Below are 23,424 nucleotides of genomic sequence, written 5' to 3'. Positions count from 1 at the left end.
GTATTTTTCGGCATAAACTTCAAACGTTAATGCCGGAATGATATATTAGTTCTAATGGACCCTAAAACGATCAATCTCTAAAACGCTTGTACCTCATCCAAACAAACAATAAAACTCTCCTTTTTGAGACTTCACTTGCGTTCTGATGGATGAGAGCCATTTAGAATCAGTTTAGGTCTAAACAGACGACTCAGAAGTCAGATCCAGACAGCAGTGGGAGACACTGAGGTCACCCTGTAAACCTCTGCCATAGCGCTCTGCTAACATGTTTGCTTTGACACCCTAGTGTGTTAAAATCCTAACTGAATTGAAATCTGAGCAAGAGGACTGCTCAAGCCTTATTATGAACTATTAGATGTATTTGGTTACGTTTATCTTGTGCTAGTTTGTGAGAGCATGTTTAAGTCTACGTATTGGGAAGGAGAGGTCCTGATGCATGGCCACGTGTTTGTTTGAGAGGAGATTATACGTGCCTGCATGTTTATGTGAGCATGTGTGAGTTGGAATGTGTGTGATGTCAGATTGTCTTTAAACGTGAGAGGACCACAATAAGATTACATATACAGTATGTTTGTGTCTCTGCTAAGGTCAATGTCCGTAGAGTCTGTGTGCTTGTTTTCTAAGTGTAAAGGTTGAGGAGATGTTCGTGTTAAATGTAAAAGTGTGTTTAACAGAAGCAAACATATAGTGCAAAAATATTATATAAACTCACTATTTTGACTCGATGGCCGGGTGTGGCGGTGATGTCCCACGTGCACTCCTTTCTGCTGGGGTACTTGTCAGGCCAGTTCGGACTGCTGATGGTTCCACTCGCGCTGTGGATCTTGTGCTCACATTCAGCTGGTAAACAGGTATGGGGTGAAGAGGGTAAAGAGCATTAGAATCAGTGATGCAGCACAATAATAACATGTGAGTAATAAAGTTAATAAAGCAATAACCCATGATGAGTACTCAGAATTGTGAGGTAAAATCTTTGGAATTCTGTGAAGTGGATTTAAATGTCGTACAATGTGTTGAGCTGAAAGTTTATCATTAAATACATTTTTTTAAAGAATATATTTTTTTTTAAATAAATCGATATTTAAATTTAAATAATTAAGCTTGAAAAGTTTTTTGCTACATCATTTAACAGCGTCAAAACCAACAATATTTTAGCAGCACTGATTGACCCTTTTCACAAAGTTGGGTAAACTTCTATAGTGGTGAATGGAAGCTACAACAAATATATTTTACAATTTAATTCGCTCAAATAGCACAAATAAACCTTTCCGAAAGCAGAAAAGAGAGAAAGATTTCAAATTTGCTGCCACTCACTAACAACCAAAAAGCCGCTATAACAAGTTTTTATTTTATTTTATGTAATTGTAATGCAAAATATAGTTATAAACTTACTTCTTTTTTTTTTGTTAGTAGTTAACATCAGTTTGTAAATCAAAACACTGTTATATCACAAAAAACTCAAAATTATAAGATAAAAAACTATACAATTCTCATTTATGTGACTTCACTTGCTTCTTGAGAGATGTTTGGCATCACTTTTTTCCAAATGAAGAGTAGCAACTCTGAACTTTGAACTTTGCCCTGGTTTTGAGGTGTGCACATCACAGAAAGTCTATTACTGAATGCTTAACCTTTAGTATGTTTACCTGGACTCATGGGTTTACCTGAGACTCACCTTTCCAATAAGCTAGAGTAGATCTCTCTTATAAGAGACTAGCTTTTTTTTAACCTATCCTCTCTCATCCTCATAAAAAAAAAGAAAGAAAAGAAAATCTAAATATTTCTTTAGAATTTTTGGAAAAACATGTCTGTGAGTGTGCATGTGTGTGTACAAGGACAAGTGATAACAGCTAGATCCACGCTGTCAGTTAACCCGCTGTGACGCTGGGAAATCAGGTCAGAAAAACATTTACACCAAAACCCTGCAGAGCGTGTATATGTGTGTTTGAGTAGGTGTTATCCAATACGAATGACTGAGAACAATCCAACCTGCGGTGGCTTTCTTTTTCTTTACATAGAGTGGGGGACTGAAAATTTGAGACCATTAATGAAAATTATTGATGAATGTACATAGCTTTTATTTGATTAAGTACAGTGTCAGTGTTTCTTAACTTTTTTGATGACCATTTTTCATTCATGTTTTTGTAGGTAAAGCACTTTTGTGTATTTTGTTGCTATATAAATAAACTTGCCTTGCCTTATATCTCCCCTGTGCTTCAGTGACAGAACCACTCGAGCTGCATGAACTTTACAAATGTGTGTAAAACCTGATGATCATCTTATCCAGCATGATTTGAGAATGGTCCAAGATCTTGTGCTTCAATGGAAGCTGACAATTTGACCTTTTGTACAAAGGTGTTCACATGGTCAGTCACATAAATTTGCTTATTTGATTAATGACCTAAAATGTTCTAAGCTCTAATGGATTTTTCTTCACTTCATATCATAACTCTTATTTTTTATTTTATTCTATTTTTATTTGTTTCCTTTTTTTTATTTTTTTTATGTGGCATTAGACTTTTGGACCCCACTGTATCATCTACATTACAATATTACCACTATCACACTACATACACACACACACACACACACACACACACACACACACACACACACACACACACACACACACACACACACACACACACACACACACACACACACACACACACACACACACACACACACACACACACACGAGCACTAAGTCTGGATAAGCCTCTATTATTCCCTCTGATAATCAGGTCAGTGTGCATTAGTGAACAAAGGTATTTTCAGTATTCTGCCTCCGGCGTTCACACTCACACGTGCACACACACTGTTGGTTTATATGTGTATACATAAGGTGACTTGAAAGGAGTTTGTGTGTGTGTGTTTCTAGGTCAAACTTTATAAGTGTGTTATATCAGCCCATAGGCTATCTATGTTTTGCTCTCTCACTGGTTTCATTACACTTCACATGACAAAATCATTCATTTTACATTACCATCATTAAAGGCACAGATACCCCTCTTTAATTTGTTATGATGATATTCTTGAGTAAATACACGACTAATACTTGTATAAGCAAGTGAAGCTGTTCTAGTGTTGCTACCGAGAGACTTTTAAGACTTTTATCTTGCGCAAACACATGCACATGCACAAAGGAAAGGAAAATGAAAACAGAAGCAGGATCAAGACTTTGAAGCTTTGTGAAACTCCAGATGTTTAAAATCAGAGTCAGTGAGCTATCCTTGAAGAGACAGTAAAGACTGAGCGAGCGTATTTGTGTGTGTGTGTGTGTGTGTGTGTGTGTGTATTCCAGGATGCCGCTGGTTTAACTTCTTGACCCTGACTCTGGAGCTTAAAGGGTAATATCTCTATCCTCCTCTCCTCAGGTCTAACTGTTTTTCTTTTCAAAGAGAAACACACACACACACACACACACACACACACACACACACACACACACACACACACACACACACACACACACACACACACACACACACACACACACACACACACACACACACACACACACACACACACACACACACACACACACACACACACACAGCTTTAAACTTTCCAAAACCCACAAAAATGTTAAAAGGCCTGCAGGGCAGAGCTACACTGGAAGTTGACAGTGCTTGTATGGTAGGCGAGGTTTAGTAGGAGACACTGTTTGACTGTAACAGACCATCTAAATGATTCAACATGTGCGGAGATCCGGAGGACAACTGTTTCAAAGTTTACTTTAACACTTTAAGTTCAGGCACCTCATTCATTGTATTTATAATGCAGCTCTAACTATTAATAGTACATTTGCTTTTTATTTACACTGCTTTAGATTATTAAATTATTAAATGGTTTTAAAAGTTTTCTGTCTCACCGTTGTATCTGACCTCACTCTCACTATAAGCAGGGCTGTTTTGCTTCTATGCGTTTAATGCAGTCTATGCGCTGTGTAAATGGCCTCTTTGCATGTGAAATGATCATTTATGTTTTGTTGTATACTCCAGCGTATCAGCTCCAGTGTAATTTTATTTATACAATAAATTCCCCATCCTTCATAACAGAGCTTCTTTAAAGCCTGCAAACAATGCATGTTGAAATGTGCTGCAACTGTTAAGATTGAAATTGATAGCAGACCCCTTGAAAAATCTATGAAAATATTGGATTGTTTTTTAGTCAAATATTAATTGTAATTTATCTTTAAACGCCTAAATAGAGGTCAAAAAGAAGAAAACTTGCCAGAAAACCAGCATTAAAATGATTTACTCTGCATCTTAAATGCTGAGAAAAGGGTTTTTTTCTTTGTTGTTTTCTTCATGCTTACACATGCTAGATGTGCCACTGCCAGATGACTACCCTCCCTCATCCTCTCTTAGCCAGTATTATTATTTTGCGAATGCCTGTACATACCTTCCTTGCAGTCGTGTTTGTTCTCATGCAGAATAAAGCCGTTGCGGCACTGGCACACATAGCTGCCAATAGTGTTGATGCACTCATGCTGGCATCCACCGTTATCCTTTGAACATTCATCTTTATCTGTAACAGAAAGAGAAGAGAGTGACTAAGAGTGAGATCCAACCAGATCCTGAACTTATTTGTACATCCTATGATTAAGACATTTTGAATCTGTGTGAGAGATGATGGCCTTTGATTGTTGAGGGAAATATAACAATGTGTTCTTCAGTGTAATAATAAATTCTGACATCTGGAGTTTGTTTATGATATGTATTTTCTCTAAAGAGCAATTACAGTGAGTCTTTGAGGTTAAATGTCTATAACAGTTAAACGAACCAACGGGAAGAAGAAAAAAGATTCATGCGTAAATTCACAGTAATGTCACTTTTATCTGTGTTATTTTAACACAAAAATCTACATCTTATTTGCTATCCACCTTAAAATACATTAAACCACATGCTAAATGCAATGAAATAAAGCAGCACCACATTTAAATTAAGCAGCACATCTTCATTCTATGCAAATTAGGCTCATTATAGATGCATACATTATAGACGTACCATTATCTGATTTGCATAATTCCCTTAGGCTAATTCTGCAAAAAAACAATGCTCTTGCAAATAAACTGATATATTATTGGGCATAAATGCCCTTTTAAAACAGAGAAGACAGGAGAGAATCATACTGTATGTTGTTGGGGAAGTGCTAAGTGATTAAGAAAAACTGATAGCATATTTAGTCTTTGGGCCCTATTTTAACGATCTGAAATGTCTGAAGTGTCAAAGCGCGAAGCGCAAGTAACTTTGTGGGCAGGTCTCGGCTCTTTTGCTATTTTCCCGGCGGGATAAATGGCTCTTGCGCCCGGCGCAAATCTAAAATGGGTTGGTCTGAAGTAGCTTCATTATTCATAGGTGTGGTGTTTGGGCGTAACGTGAATAAACCAATCAGAGCGTCATCCAACATTCCCTTTAAAAGACGCTGCACAAGTTCCATTATGGATTGCTATTATTATGGCGTATTTACCAGGCGCACGCCAGGAGCGATTCACAGCCTGAATAATTTGTAAGCTAGATTTATGCCTAATTTTTCACATCTTCGTGGCACACCACAATGATTTCCGTCATCTCGTGTTAATATTTTTTTAGTGTAACAATTTATGATTTGCAAAAATAACTGTTGCATCTGTGTAGATTACATGAGCAAAGTGTATCCACGTTGTGCACGCCATACATTATGGTCAAGCATGCGCCCTTTAAATAGCAGAATGAACAACGCGCAACGCGCCACTGACTTTAGACTAGGTTTTTTCTGGTCAGTGGCGCAACTGTCTAATGGAATAGCAAAATAGCACCAGGGATTGTTTGCACCGGAACACGCCTCCTTTTTTGCGCTGAACCGCCCAGGGAGCGCAAGTTCATTCACTAGTTTAGTGGCGTGCTTCTGTGGAGGGAAAAGCGCGCTTTGCGCGGGTTCAAAATAGGAATGACACATGCGTCGGTGTACAAAGTCAATTGCGCTGAGTGCAAGATAGGGCCCTTTGTGTCTGATAAGTGTAAACTAAATGTGTCATGTAAACGGTTGGTTCACCAACATTCTGTCATCATTTACTCACCCTCATGTTCGTTCATCTTCAAAACACAAATTAAATCTTTGTAATGAAATCTGAGATTTCTGTCCTTCCATTGGCAGTCATGCAATTACCAATTTGACTCTTCCAAAAATGAATGAAGAAATTGAAAAATCTAAATGAATTGAGTGGTTCAGTAAAAACATTTCTGAAGAGGCACTAGCTTTTTACCACGATAAAGTGGTAGTTGCGTGAAATATCAATGGAGAGATAGAAATCTCTCAGGTTCCATTTAAAATATCTTAATTTGCGTATCAAAGATTAATGAAAGTCTTGCGGGTTTGGAACGACACGAGGATGAGTAATTGAGGTCAATGATTCCTTATGTTTTTTCCCCCATTGCACATCTATATGCCACAGTGTCAAAAAAGAGTCAAAAGCCTTACAAAAGCTGTTATTTCCAAGGAAGTCTCAGGTTTAGCTAATTATCACACTCCAACCACAGCTCAAAACCACCAGCATATTCATCAAACCCAATGCATGACAGATGGAGAGAGAGCTAAAGAGACCCAAGTCTTTGTGGGTTACCACACATCTTTCATAATTAATGCTGTTTTCAAGCATGCATTATGTCTTGAACAATTTCCTGTTGTTTTATTGTGCGCAGTCAATAGTTGCCTTTCTGGATAAAAAAATCCTTATTTTTACTATAAAATGAATACTTGATCACAAAATGCCACAGCTTAAGAGATAAGAAGAGGCACGTTTGCCTCTCAAAAATCAACCCTACACCAAAAAATGATTTTACAGGTCAAGCGTATAAAAATCGTTCTTTCTTTCCTGTGCATATAAGAAATGAATCCCTTCTTTCACTGTTTCCAGTTCGGCGCTCTCGTTCGGCTCAGTACACACTCACACAGAGCAGGAGCATGTGGGAGAGCTCTGGGGACCTCCCTAAGTCTGCCGGCACTGGGCCAGCAAAAATCCAACCTCAGGGACTTCCAGACAATGAGAGTGATGCTATTGTAACTCATTGAGAATTGAGCTTATTCTCTCTCCCACTCACACGCATTGCATTTACAGCAGGACTCATTCACCAAGTGCATACGCTAAACATTAACTTGTGAATTCTATATATACAGTACAAATCTATTCAGAAGAGCCAAATACTGTACAAACAGATGACTCATAAAGTGGCAGACCCTGCTTATGCTTCAGCCTCAAGCATGGGCGTAGATTACGCGGGGGACGCGGGGGACGTGTCCCCCTCACTTTTAATAAAATGTATTTTCGTCCCCCGCACTTTTACTGGGTCTCACCGATCCTAGTCGACCCGCTCCGAGCGGGATTCGAACCTGCGCGAGGGCGGGCAAGTTAACAGGGACGCTAAAAAACAGCTTTCTCTAATCTCGGTTGAGAGCGCGCTTCTTGAGGTCACGGGCAAATATATTTACATAGAAACCAAAGTGAATACATCAAGATTTAAATTAAGAGACAAAAAAATTATCTATGCAGGACCTGTAATTTTATTCGAATCTAAGTATGAGGAGGGCGCGCTCTCACAGAAAGTCCAAAAGCGGATTCGTAGAGGCAATACCTCTGGAGCTGTAGCTGAGCTGAAGGAAAACAATCGTTATGAGTGATGAAACGTGACGACGACAATCAGACGATTGCGACAACATATGCTTTATGTGTGTTTTTCAAGTCATCAATGTAGTCTATTTATTGACAATAAAGTAGGCTATATGAATAATGCAGCTTTTAATGTTTAGTATCTTCTGCTCACCAAGGCTGCATTTATGTAATCAAAAATAGTTAAAACAGTACTATTTTGAAATATTATTACAAATTAAAACAGCTTTTTTTCTATGTGAATATATATAGTAATTTATTCCTGTGATCAAAGCTGAATTTATAATCATTACTCCAGTCTTCAGTGTCACAAGATCCTTCACTAGTCGTTATAACCAAGATATAATAATCAAAATATAATCAAGATATAAGATATAAAAAATAATTTTATAATCAAGAAACATTTATAATTATTATCTGTGTTGAAAACAGTTGTGCTGCTTAAAAATGTTGTGGAAACCACGATAGCCTACATGTTATTTTTCAGGATTCTTTAATGAATAGAAAGTTCAATGGACAGCATTTATTTGCATTTATTAAATACATTATCTTTTTTAATATTAAAAATATCACTTGTGATCAATTTAATGCATGCCTGATCAATAAAAGTATTAATTTCTCTCTTTTTTAATTTTACCACAAATGTTTAGATGGTTTCCACAAAAATTAAGCAGCACCTTGAGCAGCAAAACTGATAATAATCATAAATGTGTGTTGATCATCAGATCCTCATCTGAGAATGATTAGTGAAGGATCATGTGACACTGAAGACTGGAGTAATGACGATAAATTCAGTTTTGATCACAGGAATAAATGACACTTTACTATATCTTCACATGGAGAACAGCATGGTTTACATCAGAATATATCTATATTTTTTTACATTGCATAAAATCTATGGAATCTTAATGCACAATTGTTTGTAGTATATAAACCAATCATAAAATTGGCATAAAAAATAGGAGAATAATATTATAGATATTAACTAGTGGTTATTGTTCAGCAGTGTATTTGATATCTTGCCCAATTAAAAGCAAGAGATGTGATAAATTATATTGGTCCAAAAAAAAAGGGGGGGGGGGGGGGGGGTAATTACGACATTTCTGTCCCCCTCACTTCTGAAAAGATGGCTACGCCCCTGGCCTCAAGTAATAAGCTGTGTGATTTTTGGCCAATCAGAAAAGTGTGTATTTCCTATGCATTCGAATTGGCTGACATTAGATTAACTAGATTTCAGAAGAAGTTTGGTTATGGTTGGAATGGAAGAAGGCATGAAAGTCAAATTAATAAAATCACTTATAGCACATTTGACAATACATGGTAATCCTAATAAAATCTTTTATTTAAAAAGTGTGTAGATTTGAAAAGTATGAACACACATTAAACTGAAGGTCATTCACAACATAAGGAAGAACTATGTTGCCAAAACACTGATCTAGTTTTTAATTACAATTTTCTTGTTCCTCTCTCTCTCTCTCTCTCTCTCTCTCTCTCTCTCTCTCTCTCTCTCTCTCTCTCTCTCTCTCTCTCTCTCTCTCTCTCTCTCTCTCTCTCTCTCTCTCTCTCTCTCTCTCTCTCTCTCTCTCTCTCTCTCTCTCTCTCTCTCTCTGACAACCAATTTGAGTCTTTGCATATCTTATAGATCCTGAAATAATAATAAAAACAGGGATTCACCGCATGGGGGAGGAAATGAACACAACTGATATTCTTGTTTCATGAAGATGACTGGACTATAATCTATTATCAGCAGAGATGTACAGTAACGAAGTAGAACTACTTCACTACTGTATTTAAGTACTAAAAGGCGGTATTAGAGTATTAGTTTTATGAGTATTAGTAATAACTACTAGAGTATTAGTTTTTCTCCTACTTCCCCATTTACTTCAGTACATATTTTCGATGAGTTTAATACTTTTATTCCGATATTTTTTATGTGCTGCATAGTTACTCGTTACAATTATAAAAATGCTACGAATCAATCCATTCCAAACCCACATTACCACTGCCAGAACGGTAGATGGCAGGTTTGATGAAGCTGGCACATCATTGAGCGAATCAAGCAATTCAAGAAGACTGCGCGTGCTCCCGTTCTGCCTATTTTTAGCTGCCAAAAGTTTGGTGTGTGATGTAGAACAGAATAACTGCTGCGCTTGTCACGGCGCATATGCGAGAGAGAGCGCGCGTCCCGGCCACTCTATTTGTTTATATAGTTAATGTGCACTGTGAAGTAACATACAAATAATGAACAGCTGTATTTTTTAACTAAGATTAACAAAGATTAATAAATACAGTAACAAATGCATGGTTAGGTCATGTTAGTTATTAGTCTAAGACATTAACTAATGTAATGTTAACAAATCAAACCATATTTTAAGGTGTTACAAACAAATCATTTCCACAGAACACCGCTTGAAATAAGAATATAAGTGTGCTTATATTTGTTTTTAGTAAGAGTGGTTAGTAAGATTTAATCTTAATGAACTACAATATTTTCAGGTTATTTATATGACAATGTGAAATTTAACGATTACTAAAAAAATAATTTAGCCTAGTTTAGACTGGAGTAAGGTGAGAGCAAGTTGTTGTTAGCTAGCTGTTCATTTTATTCAATGTATTTGGTAGACAGTTAGGCTATTAGTCAAAATAAACTTTTGGGTAATGAAATATGATGTTCTAAATTTTAAATACTTTCTTTAATAACTACATAACTCAATACTTTAACTTTCAGTACTTGAGTAGTACATTCTTAAATAAACTACTTGCAATACTTCAAGGGTTTCTCCAGCGATTAGCATATGGCTTTGTATCAGTGGAATCCCTGAAGTATATTCAAATGATTGTGCTCCCCCCCCCCCCATATCCCCCTGAGACAAGAGATTTATGCATTTTATTTCAAGAAAAAATCCTCCGATGACACAAATTGACGATATTTGCGTCATCAGAGGAATTTATGGCCAGAGGCTAAAGACTTACAGCTAGCAGAGGGAGCAATTTCCACATGTTTAACACCCGCGCGTGGGGGATGGGAAATCGCACTCACAGCTAAGCTCGCAGCTGCAGCCATTCGTGGAAACTGAACTGCTGAGCAATGTAAGTGTTTTAACTTCTCAAATTAATTTCTATGAAAGTTAAGCTTCCAAAGGCATGAACTGAAAACGTGCCAGACTGAACACGCGTTGTGAATGTATGCTGCAAATGTGGTCAAGATTACCTCAGCTCTCATCATGAGAGCTCATCAGCTCATGACGTTAAATGTAATCTGACTCCTGCAGTTAGTGCTCAGTAGCCTGACAAGCCAGACCCACATCAAGATGTTTGGTCTGGAAACTCACCATAGACAGGGCTCAATCCGAGGGGCGGGATAAACGGTTGTCTTTCAAACTCCCTCTGCACGTGATAGGATAGCGCTACAACCAACCAGAGCAACGAAGGTGAAGCAGAGCTCGCTGACTGATTAAACATTCGCCGTATCCGGTCGGCTAAACTACGAACACATCTTCCCTTTTTAAGAATGACTTCAGTGCCGTTCTTTGTTCTTTTCTCAGAGAAAAGCTTAACTCCAAGTCTTCCAGAGTCGCGGTCAGAGCTGATTTCGAAAGACCGCCGCCGTTCGCCAGTTTCTGTGTTTACTAGAAGCACGCAAACGCAACTCGGCCGTCGTCATTATGGCCCCGCCCGCCGACTCTATACATGATGTGATTGTGCCGTCCAGATTTTGAGGAACACAGCTCAGAATGGTATTGAGAGTTCCTAGACGACACTTGCGGGCAAATTAAATTTGCTGCCGCTAGGGTGCGTCTAGATTTCTAGGCTAAGTGCTCAGTGCTGTGACACTCGCGCGGTGACTCACTCATTATATTGAACAGACACGTTCAGTTTTTAATTGTAGTGTCTTCTCCAACTCAGTCACAGTAATCCAGTAGCGGTGGCTTTGTGAATGGGCTCACAGGGCAGCAAAGCATTCTGGGAATTGTTGTCTTTCATCCCCATGAGACAAAAATACATTTTCTGTCTTTTCTCAGTCTAGAAAGCACCAAATTCAAAAATAATTTCACATTTCTACTACATTAATTACCCAGTTTAAATACAGATTCATCTTCCCAGCGCTGAAGTACCCCTTTCAGTACAAAAAATGTTTAATATTTTTGTACTTCTTCTTACGTGTGCCGCTTAAAGAGCACTTCAACTTCTACTCAAGTCACTTTTTTGATAGTGCACTTGTACTTTTACTCAAGTCTGGGTCTCTAGTACTTTATACATCTCTGATTATCAGAAAATATTAAAAGTATATTTGTACACAAACTCACAACTCATTTCGCCTGTAAACTCTATAATGAATACAAGCATTATGAGATTATAAGCTGTCATATGAATCTTCGGCATATATTACCCGCTTTACCTATTATTAGTTTGTGAGCTCTAGTCAGACAAAAAACTGAATCATGTTAATAGTGAAGTACAAATGGTTGCAAACAATATTAACCATTTGTAAAAAGTTACACCGTCTTATTATCATGCAATAAGTTCAACAAATGCTGCTGACCCAAAAGTGGTCCGGGACATTTGTTGCCATAGAGACAGAGCCCAGTGTCCAAAAAGATGAATGGATTCTTAGAGGCACCTCAGGTGTGAGGGCAAATCCATTTCCAAAAATCATTCAGGGGAGAGAAGGCTGTACCTGAAACACGCCTTGACATGACCTGCTGGCCAATCATACCTGGCACATCATTATCAACGTCCTGGCAGGACAAAAATATAAAGAGTCGCTTTTTGCAGTAAGCAGGCCTGTCTGTGGAAAAGAATGTCCTGATTCACACACATTTAAAGTTTCAGTACATTTTTCATTTTGCAAATTACATTGTCAGCACACATTAAAGGGGTGGTTGCATGCGATTTCACTTTTTTAACTTTAGTTAGTGTGTAATGTTGCTGCTTCAGCATAAACAGTATCTGCAATGTTACAGCGCTGAAAGTTCAATTCAAACGGAGATATTATCTTTTAAAGTTATGACAGTTTATTGCCTACAAAAACGGCCGGTTTGGACTACAACAAGCTTCTTCCCAGGTTGGTGACATCATAAACCCTTGCTATTAACATAAACACTGCCCCAGATGTGACTTCTTCCCGTAATAAGGGGCGTGGCATTTCTGGATAACCTGTGCTTGGCACTTCAGCCAATAAAAATACATGAAACATGAACACATGAATACATTTGGCCATCTAACCAATCTAAGACCATTGCATTTTTCGGAGGGATGCACTAAAAAATTACTTTAAATGTACTTTTAAAATATGTGGTAAGTGGTTGCACACAACTACAGGTCCTTCTCAAAAAATTAGCACATTGTGATAAAGTTCATTATTTTTCATAATGTAATGATAAAAATTTAACTTTCATATATTTTAGATTCATTGCACACCAACTGAAATATTTCAGGTCTTTTCTTGTTTTAATACTGATGATTTTGGCATACAGCTCATGAAAACCCAAAATTCCTCAAAAAATTAGCATATTTCATCCGACCAATAAAAGAAAAGTGTTTTTAATACAAAAAAAGTCAACCTTCAAATGATTATGTTCAGTTATGCACTCAATACTTGGTCTTGAATCCTTTTGCAGAAATGACTGCTTCAATGCGGCGTGACATGGAGACAATCAGCCTGTGGCACTGCTGAGGTGTTATGGAGGCCCAGGATGTTTCGATAGCGGCCTTAAGCTCATCCAGAGTGTTGGGTCTTGCGTCTCTCAATTTTCTCTTCACAGTATCCCACAGATTCTCTCTGGGGTTCAGCTCAGGAGAGTTGGTAGGCCAATTGAGCACAGTAATACCATGGTCAGTAAACCATTTACCAGTGGTTTTGGCACTGTGAGCAGGTGCCAGGTCATGCTGAAAAACGAAATCTGCATCTCCATAAAGCATGCAGATGGAAGCATGAAGTGCTCCAAAATCTCCTGATAGCTAGCTGCATTGACCCCGCCCTTGTTAAAACACAGTGGACCAACACCAGCAGCTGACATGGCATCCCAAACCATCAGTGACTGTGGGTACTTGACACTGGACTGCAGGCATTTTGGCATTTCCTTCTCCCCAGTCTTCCTCCAGACTCTGGCACCTTGATTTCCGAATGACATGCAAAATTTGCTTTCATCCGAAAAAAGTGCTTTGGACCACTGAGCAACAGTCCAGTGCTGCTTCTTTGTAGCCCAAAAGTGGCTTGACCTGGGGAATGTGGCACCTGTAGCCCATTTCCTGCACACACCTGTGCACGGTGGCTCTGGATGTTTCTACTCCAGACTCAGTCCACTGCTTCCGCAGGTCCCCCAAGGTCTGGAATCGGTCCTTCTCCACAATCTTCCTCAGGGTCCGGTCACCTCTTCTCGTTGTGCAGCGTTTTTTGCCACACTTTTTCCTTCCCACAGACTTCCCACTGAGGTGCCTTGATACAACACTCTGGGAACAGCCCAGAGGAGACAGGAATTTTGGGTTTTCATGAGCTGTATGCCAAAATCATCAGTATTAAAACAAAAAAAGACCTGAAATATTTCAGTTGGTGTGCAATGATTCTTAAATATATGAAAGTTAAATTTGTATCATTACATCATGGAAAATAATTAACTTTTATCACAATATGCTAATTTTTTGAGAAGGACCTATATATTGAGCAATTTTTAACAAATAAAAATGTAGTTATATGAACAAAAAAAAGGAAAGCTGGCACAATTTATTTGAGTAAATAAAAATCATATGTTAAAGCTACACTGTGATATTTTCCCCCATCTAGCGGTGTAAAAGTATATGATCATCCAGTGAATAATAGTTTCTGTTCCTCTCAATTCTGATTTCGTTTTAACTCCTATGGTGGCCGATTTAGTCCAAGATTAACATGGCAATCCCCCTTTTCACATTCGACACGGTGCCATCGAGTGTTAAAACGTGAAAGGCGAAGCTTTAATTTACGGGTATGTCCCTCTTTGGCTAATGTACTTTCAAGATGGAGGGGCAACATGGCGATCGGCATTCGAACCCCTCACCCGTATGTATTTTCAATGGCATATTATAAACTTACGAGAATACTTTATAACTTGACAGAAGTAAATATACATTAATGAGCACATATATTTTTGAAAGAACTAAGTGTTTTAAGCTAAGAATAAACTAAAAAAGTGTAGCTTTAAATTTATAAAAGTTTATTATGTAAGGTAAACATTGTTATCAATTTAATCCTTTAAAAAAATTACACAAGCATAGCATATTTATAAAAATAAAATCCAAAAATAACTCATTGGACAAACTAAAAATATTTAATTAAGAGCATTTAGTATATAGTAATAGTTCCATTTAAGGAATTTGTATATAAGTGCCCACAGCCTAAACACAGGCACCACTCTTCTGCATAATGGTAACCACAAAATTACAGAAACTCCTCAATGTCCAACATATCTAAGCATTAAACACTAACATAAACTAATAACATATTTCCCTGAAAAACTGAAAAACACATAAAATAACACTTTATTCCATACATTTTCTCTCCTAGCGCAGTCCTTTGCCAAGCATGCTGGGATGCTGGGAACTACAGATCCACTGCCCAGTTAGTTATGTCAGCACAAATATTTCATGTAGTTTTAACACAAATGAATTAAGTAAACTTCAGTTTTAAATATATTAGGCTGATTGAACACAAACATATCTAATTTCGACACAACTTAATTTAATTAAGTAAAGTTACATCATTTCAATGGGTCTTATCTATGAAGGGCCTGAATCCTTTTTTTGAGTGTGGGCTTCATAGAAGCAGAAAGCATATGAGCCTTTCAAAGGACAGTGGAGACAGTGGTGTGTAATAAAGGTAAAATATAAGAAAAATACGGTGTTTAAAAAAAGAAGAAGTATTAAGACATTATACAGCGCCCCATTAACACAACCAAAGTTAGAAAAAAAACAGGGAACCACCCCTTTAAAATATCTGAGTTCGCAGACACTTCCAGATGTTACTTACCCCAAGTGGCAATTGAGCATCCAAGCAGTTCAGAAACACAATTATGCAAAATTCCAAATTCCAGTGTTTGGATTAATGCTTTTGTACAAACCAAGCCCGAAGAACTTCTCACAATACAGTCAAACCTCAGAAAATGTTTAAAAAGCTTTCAAAACTTACATTATGAAATCCATATATACAAACGAGCGTGGGAGGAGGTGTCAAAACATAGCTAAAGACTTGCAAATCTCTATTTCAACTGAAAAGCGCTGGCATGGTGGTCTTACCGGAGAAGAAATGAGCTTTGAAGCCTTTCTTGGAGACTGTGTTGTCTGATTTGAACTCGATTCGCATGTTGTTGTACTGGGAGGTGATGACCTCTGGAACCTCTGTACCGCAGTATTTCCCATGAAGCTTCGAGTCAGATGACAAGCCGCTCCGCACTTCAACATAGTCATACTTGCACACCTGCACAAATAAAATAGAAAGATAATACACTGATAAATATCCATCATCTTTCTACCAACACAAACAATAATACACTCTGCCACATCGGCACACACAGAGTTAGCGAGTATGTGCTCTCACCTCATTTCCCTCTAGCTCAAAGGCTTCGAACTGCATGGATATGCGGTACTGAGTGGGAGCAACCACTTGCCACACACAGTTCTTATTGGGAGGATATTCCTTAGGCCAACCTGGGGTGGTGATTGTGCCGTTTAACTTAGTCAGCAAGCCACCACAAGCAGCTGAAAGAGAGAAAAGGGAGAGAACTAATTTTTAAAAACACAAAAGTGAAAGATTCTGTCTTTGGAGGTGTACAAACTAATAAGCATTTAATTAAATATAAACTACAGTTCAGGTCTTTGATGGTCTTTGATGGTTTTTGTGTTATTTTAGTGTTACCGCAACACATTGTGCTTTATTAATGACAGAAATCATGTGGTTTCTGCGCAGAGTGAGTGTAGCCTAAGTGCTGTTTGTTCTTGTTGTTTTCCTGTTGACTGCGGATGTTTTCCTGAACTGTTCATTTTGGCCTGAGTATACGCTGAGTACGTCTGAGTCAAGCAGACGGAAGCACCTGTGTGCAGTGCGTGCAAACACAAGCACACACTTTCTTACCTTCACAGCTCTTCTTGTCAGGGGCCAGTTCGTATCCAGGATCACAGGCACATTTGAAGCTTCCTAATGTGTTAACACATCTCTGTTCACAGCCACCATTATCTGGCTTCAGACACTCGTCTTCCTCTGTTTTAATGACACAGACATCAATTGAATGGACAAGGGCCAACACATCAGCTTCTGATAGAACTATTCTGAAGTGTGTGTTTACCTTTAAAGAAGTTTGCAGCAAAGCCTGCTTTATTTACAGTCCCATCAGAGACAAATTTCATCCAAAGGGTGTTAGAGGTGGAACGGATATCTTCAGGTTTATCGTAGCCGCAGAATCGGCCAATCAGAGGGCTGGTCTCAGACAAACCGTCTCTAACCTCTAGATAGTCATATGCACAGCTGTCATGTCGCTCAATCTGCACAATCACAGGCACAATACAGTATGTGTTAATGGCATTAGCATTTATATGGCACCTTACAGTAGGTGTCAGTGCCTAGGAAACCAATCCAATAAAAACAGGATCTTAGGCGTCTCTGTGTATATTACATGCCAGGCTCTCAGGTCTGGTACACGTCCTGCTCTTATTACATAGACTGTATGCGTGCAAAAGAAAGTGTGAATGTGTGTATGCAAAGGGAGAGAGTGTGTTTTCGTTTCCTCTGAACAATTCGACACCTTTGACCTACTGACACACACAATGGTGCACATACATACTTATGACTTGTAACAACATTCTGACATTTTAATGTAAATAATCAAACGTGCCTGTCTTTTGGCCCCACACATCTGCAGTCTTATAGGAAAATCAACTTGACAATGATGTGTGTCTATTTGTGAGTGTGTATCATAAACATAAACGAAGCGGCACACATGTTAATAGTGACGTCTCAAGACAAAGAAAAAGGAGGAGAATGAAAGAGGAATGCTCGAGCGAAAACAGTACTTGACTGGAAAACATGAACAGAAAACAGCCAAAAGAGAAGAGACAACAAGCTCACCTCAAAGACCTGAAAGCTCAAGCCCACGCTGTAGCCCTCGGACACTGTGATCCTCCAAACACATTCCTTAGATGGACGGTAGTCATCTGGATAGTTTGGAGACTGAATCTGTCCAGAGTCCTTATTGATCTCCCCTCCGCATATTGCTACCGGACACAAAGAGAGATCAAGAAAATTATCGATCATCAACATTAAACAGCATATCAATTAAACTGCCTAATGTTACTAAATGAAATGTTGACCCAGGACGAGCTATAGGAATGTTTATGGACTCTATCAATAGTTCGATCATCGTTCTGAATCTGATCTGGATGTAGTCTTTGACAAAAACATGATTTTCTCAGCTTTTTGCATAAAATGCAGCTTTTTTATGGAACACTCACATTCAAGTGAGGATAAAAAAATTGAGTAAAACAGTGGTGTTGTTTTTTCGTTTTGTTTTTTTTTTTAAACAGAGGCTCTGTTCTTTCTTTTGATATATTGCATGTTCAGATGTTCATATTTTACAAAATATTCTAGTGGCTCTTAATTTTTTTGTGGAAAATGATCAAAAATGCTAGCCTGGATGCCAGCCGAACTTAGCCCCGCCCACAACATTTTTAGGTCGAGCGGTTCGGTCTGGCATTGCCCCATAGAGGAGTAATTATCTCCGAACAGAAACTGTTCGGACCAATGAAATCATCAGGGTAGGCTTTAGACGATGACGGAGAGATGATCAACAAAGGTCTATCCAATTGATGTCTTTCCTGGTTCGGTTGAAACACGCCTTATAATCACAGCCCAATGGAGCGGTTTCAGACTCATATTCTGACTAGAATTGAGTATGACCACGTCAGGCTACAAAAATGCTGGTGGTGACTGGCAAATATTTTTTTAAACACTGGAGGAGAAAGAGGTAAAAATAATAATTGTTAATGTTATAACATTTTCATTAATGTTATTGTTTTGTAAAACTGGTTTTAGATACAAATTTAAAGCTGATGTAATTTGAATTATTAAAATATTTTTATATTTATATATTTAATATGCAGTCAGCTACAAGCAATCATTTTGTAGGCTGATTTGACCAATGGCAGATGGGGGATTTTTTTTAAATACGTTTAGAAGCATTAATTTGTTTTTGCAATTCTGTTTTTTGTTGCTAGTGCCACACACTTCACCGTTATTAAATTGCAATGAACAGGAAATTGCTTCGTAATAGTTCACACACACTAGGGGTGTCATAATATACTGGTGTTGACCACGACCTTGACATTTAAAAAATGATACACAGATATGATTTTAATACTACACATATGATAATATCGCAAGTAATCCAGAACCATTCGGTTGACAGTCCAACACAGTCTCCACCCATCATACAACAGAAAACAGAGGAAGAGTTTTTTGGATTCCGTAAAAAAGACCAGGTGTTAGACAATTAAGTTAGCAGCGGATCAACAGTAAGTTCTTTTGTAAATGTTTGTACAGTTGTGCTTACAAAATCTCTCTCTGCCTGCCTACACTACACAAAAGCTGATATTGTGATAGCCCTGACACACACAAACCTTCATAGACTGCTGCGAATCCCTTTCCAACCCAGTTGCTGCTACTGCGGAACTCAATCCACATCCGACTGTCTGTGGAAACCAAAACTTCTGGAATTTTATCCCCACAGAAACGACCTGCACAGATACACAAACAATAAGATATAAGATGATAGATGCCCATAAGCACACATTGGTGATTCAAATGACTGTTTCATAAATTCTAGATTGAGGCCACCAGTATGAATGTACCCAGCAATGGCGCTTTCCTCCAGTATCCATCACGAACCTCAATGTAGTCATACCAGCACAGGCTGCTCTTGTAAAGGTCCATAGTGGTGAAGTTTAACACAATCTGAAATGGGCAGCACACATGCAGCTGTCAAATACATCAAACTTCACACATTAGATAAATGTTTCTTTATCTACAACCTCACAGTGAAGACAATCACAGAAAAAAAATGGATTGAAATTTGCAGACACAGATGACTGCTGAACAGTTCAGTGTAATGAACCTTTGTAAAGTCACACAGAAGTGTCTTACCTTCTCCCCAGGTGTGACGGAGATCCTCCATACGCAGTGTGTATATGAAGGGTACCCATTAGGATATCCCGGAGATGAGAAATTCCCCACTGAGTCCTGAAGTGTTTCTCCACATGCTGGAAAGGGACCAACGCAATAACATGATTATTGATAATAAAAAATTTTTGCATAACATTTCAGTATTTGGAAAATTGGAAAAACTGGATTCAAACTGAGTCTTTTTGACCAATTAATTAAAAGAACTGACTCACAAGAGTGATTCGCTCATGATTCAGACTACAGTGGATGTGCTGGATGTTTTTTCATGCAGCCGGGAAGACAACACAATAGAAAGATGTTCACAACTCGGCAAAAAATTATTGTGCCGTAGCACTGTATATTCAGCAGTGGCCGAGCGCCACCGCTAAATAGCAGTGCAGGAAACAGATACACACACACACAATGAAGTAACAAAGACCTATTGATTGTTCTAACGAGATCTCAGGAGCCAAACAGTGCAGGATAGGGTAGAAGATTCTCTGTTCAAGAGAAGCCAAATAATCTGCTGACATTTGCCAAATGTTCCTCCCAATTAGTGATGTAGCGGTTGGCTAAACATTAGTCTGAAGGCCTCTGTTTTTCATCACAGCTCATTGGGCAGTGATTTTGTAGACTCGTTGCGTATGTAGGTGCTTTTGGGTGTCAGTTTCAATGAAGTATAGAGAGACGCAAGTCACAGAACAAACCGGTGCACAGCCATGCATTAGATAAGCTGTTATCTTTGGCTTGGGTGGAGACAGTCAGCCCTATTTCAGACTAAACTTTGACTGACAACCTGCATTTAGAGATATGAACGTTGGACTTACAACAGTAGTTTTCAAAACTTAAGATGAATATGGTGTCATCATTTATCCACCCCATGGCAAATTATATTTAGGGCTGTTAATAGATTAACATTTTTAATCGCAATCAAACACTCTAGTTTGTGCATATAATAACAATTAATCACAGTCGTATCGCTTGTTTACAATTAAGAGAAGTCTAGTTCTAGTGATACTGAACAGGACCACATAGAGTTGGCAAAAAAAAGAGTGAAAGGTCCTGTTCTTAGCGATTCCATCTTTCAAACTTTATTTAGTGTGTAATGTTGCTGTTAGAGCATAAATAATACCTGTAAAATTATAAAGCTCAAAGTTCAATGCCAAGCGAGATATTTTATTTAACAGAAGTTCCCTTTCAAAGCCTACAGCGAATGGCCGGTTTGGACTACACCCCTGCACTTCCTTCAGGAATGACGTCACTAGAACCGTTTGTTGACTAACCCTCCGCCCACAAGAACACACAAAATAGGGGGCGTGGTCTTGTTGTTCTCCCACGTGGAGAAGAGCGTGCATTCAGCGCTTGCATCTCCCCGTTATGGTAAGAGGCGGGACCTTTCCAGGCAAAGTGCGCTATACTGCTGTCCAATCACAACACGGGAAGCGCTGGCCCAATCAGAACTCGTTATGTATTTCTGAAGGAGGGACTTCATAGAACAAGCGGTGTACAGATAAGTAAAATGTGTGTTTTTTTTACAAGCGAAACATAAACTCATGTTATATTGCACACTGTAAACATAATCAAAGCTTCGAAAACACGCGAAGAACGGGACCTTTAAGTATAGTCGAACCCATAGATTTTATAGTATGCTCCATTTGATACTGTGCACGAGCGCATAACATGCACTCTAGAATGTTTCATTTTTCTATTTTTCTATTTTAATTTAAAGTTACAGCAATCTCATAATCCCTCCACAGAAGCGCTCGTCAATGCGGGTGTCTGTTGTTGTTCCATCTCTTTAGTTTTCTTTACAATAGTGCTGTTTTGCACTCATTTTTTGAATACGTTTGTTTTTCTGGATCCTTGGACTGAATACTTTCTCAAAGTGTAACGGCTTAAAATAATCTGATTGCAAATCGGTATAAAGGGTTAGATTAGAAATTTCTGCCTATCAGGGTTACAGTTGCTTGCGCCATTGTAGATGCTCAGTGTGATAATCTCCTGACTTCTGAGATCATCTAACAGTGTATTTTATTTGCATTAAATTATTTTACTGCTTTAAGGACTTGGAATTAATTGCATGCGACAGGCCTAATTAGTTTCTTTCTTCCACAAAACACAAAAGCAGATGTGAGGCAGAATATCGAAGCTGTTCTTTTCCATACAGAGAAAGTCAATGATGATTTATACAGTCGAGAACCAAAAATATAATTAAAGACTTGCATTAATCTTTAACGCTACTTTTAGGGGACTTTCATTATGCTTTTTTATTCTTTTTGGAGAATGTTCCATTCACATATATAATTGAAGACTTGTATGAATCATTTGGGCTAATTTTAGTGGACTTTTATTATGCTTTTGTCCTTTTTGGACAATTTTTTCTTCACATGCTTTAAAAGGAAAAGAACAGTTCTACTTAACATTCTAAATTCTTAAAGACATTCTACTTAACTTCTCATTTTGTGTTTCAAAGAGAACTGCTCGTTTAGGCAAATTGTAAAATGAAAGTGGGCATTCAGTTCACAAATTTTGTCACAGACAGTGAACATGGTGGAAGGGAGATGGCTTGTCTTTGTATGTGAAGTAGGCCATGCGTCACACATTTACACACACACCCTCACTGGTGCATGAGCTCAAACCAATACAGCAGTAAAGTAGCACACTCATATGCTACTCTCATGGACACACACACACACACACAGGCAGTTGAGCCTGTGAGGATCCAATGCTCTTTGTCCCTAAAATGTCAGGGTGGTCCTCTCCTCTTTCCAGAGCAAAATGCACATCCATCCATTCAACAAACCACTTGTCCCCTGAAGGGTGGCAATTTAATTTCTCCAGTTCACCTATGGTGGCATGTGTTTGGATTGTGGGGGGAACTTGAGGACCCGGGGGGAACCCATGCCAGCATGGGCAGAACATGCAAACTCCACATAGAAAGGACACCTAGCTCAGCCGGAATTTAAACAAGGGACCTTCTTGCTGTGAGGCATTTGGCCTACCCAATGAGACAAATAAGCAAAAAGTGTACGTGCATCAAAAAACTGACAAAACAAATGATCTCATGCAAGCTAACACACACACACACATAAATGGAGACACTTTTCTGCTCATAAAGTGAGGTCATCTTCCTGCAGTTAACACCCCTGGTCTTCATTCATTTAAGTTTTCATTTTTTCTCTCACAAACACACTTACACACTGCAGGCCTACCTGGGCATCGGTACAACTTCTTAGCTTGCGATATATCTCCTTTGCTGAGTCTAGTTCTTTGACCTATAGCAGGCCTGACGCCGTTCTCATCACGAGAGGGAAGAATTGTGTCCAAAAACATTCCTCTACGGAAGAGAAAGACAAAAGGAGAATACTTAGAAAGTTGTGTATTAAATTACTGAGTGTGAAATTCCTTGTGTGTGACAGAAGTCTCACCTGGAGAAAGTGTTTCTGGCATAATGCATGATGCTGTCAAAATCATACGGCTCACCAAGAGAGTTGACATCCCCTGGTTCCATCTTAATGAAGTTATACTCCTGACCTGAGTGCGCACAGATACACTCATATTAAAACAGATGTTTAGGCTCACAGGATCAAAC

The 23,424-nt window shown here is 38.5% G+C and overlaps 1 protein-coding gene across 1 annotated transcript in view; it reads right to left on the bottom strand.

Moving 5' to 3' along the window:
- Window positions 1–23,424, bottom strand: part of tll1 (tolloid-like 1) — a 67,886-nt gene that overhangs the window by 5,728 nt on the left and 38,734 nt on the right. The window contains exons 8-19 of the mRNA XM_067441775.1: window positions 23,261–23,366; window positions 23,045–23,169; window positions 19,815–19,930; window positions 19,523–19,625; window positions 19,292–19,408; window positions 17,745–17,890; window positions 16,966–17,161; window positions 16,755–16,880; window positions 16,221–16,381; window positions 15,920–16,100; window positions 4,408–4,533; window positions 713–840 (exon numbers count right to left, since the gene is read on the bottom strand). Of these exons, the coding sequence (XP_067297876.1) occupies window positions 713–840; window positions 4,408–4,533; window positions 15,920–16,100; window positions 16,221–16,381; window positions 16,755–16,880; window positions 16,966–17,161; window positions 17,745–17,890; window positions 19,292–19,408; window positions 19,523–19,625; window positions 19,815–19,930; window positions 23,045–23,169; window positions 23,261–23,366 (1,631 nt within the window). The remainder of the gene's footprint in view (window positions 1–712; window positions 841–4,407; window positions 4,534–15,919; window positions 16,101–16,220; window positions 16,382–16,754; window positions 16,881–16,965; window positions 17,162–17,744; window positions 17,891–19,291; window positions 19,409–19,522; window positions 19,626–19,814; window positions 19,931–23,044; window positions 23,170–23,260; window positions 23,367–23,424) is intronic.

The sequence above is a fragment of the Pseudorasbora parva genome, chromosome 4, assembly GCF_024679245.1.
Source record: "Pseudorasbora parva isolate DD20220531a chromosome 4, ASM2467924v1, whole genome shotgun sequence".
Taxonomy (NCBI): Eukaryota; Metazoa; Chordata; class Actinopteri; order Cypriniformes; family Gobionidae; genus Pseudorasbora; species Pseudorasbora parva.
The sequence above is the reverse complement of the archived record's forward strand: the minus strand, read 5'-3'. Positions and strand labels throughout refer to the sequence as shown.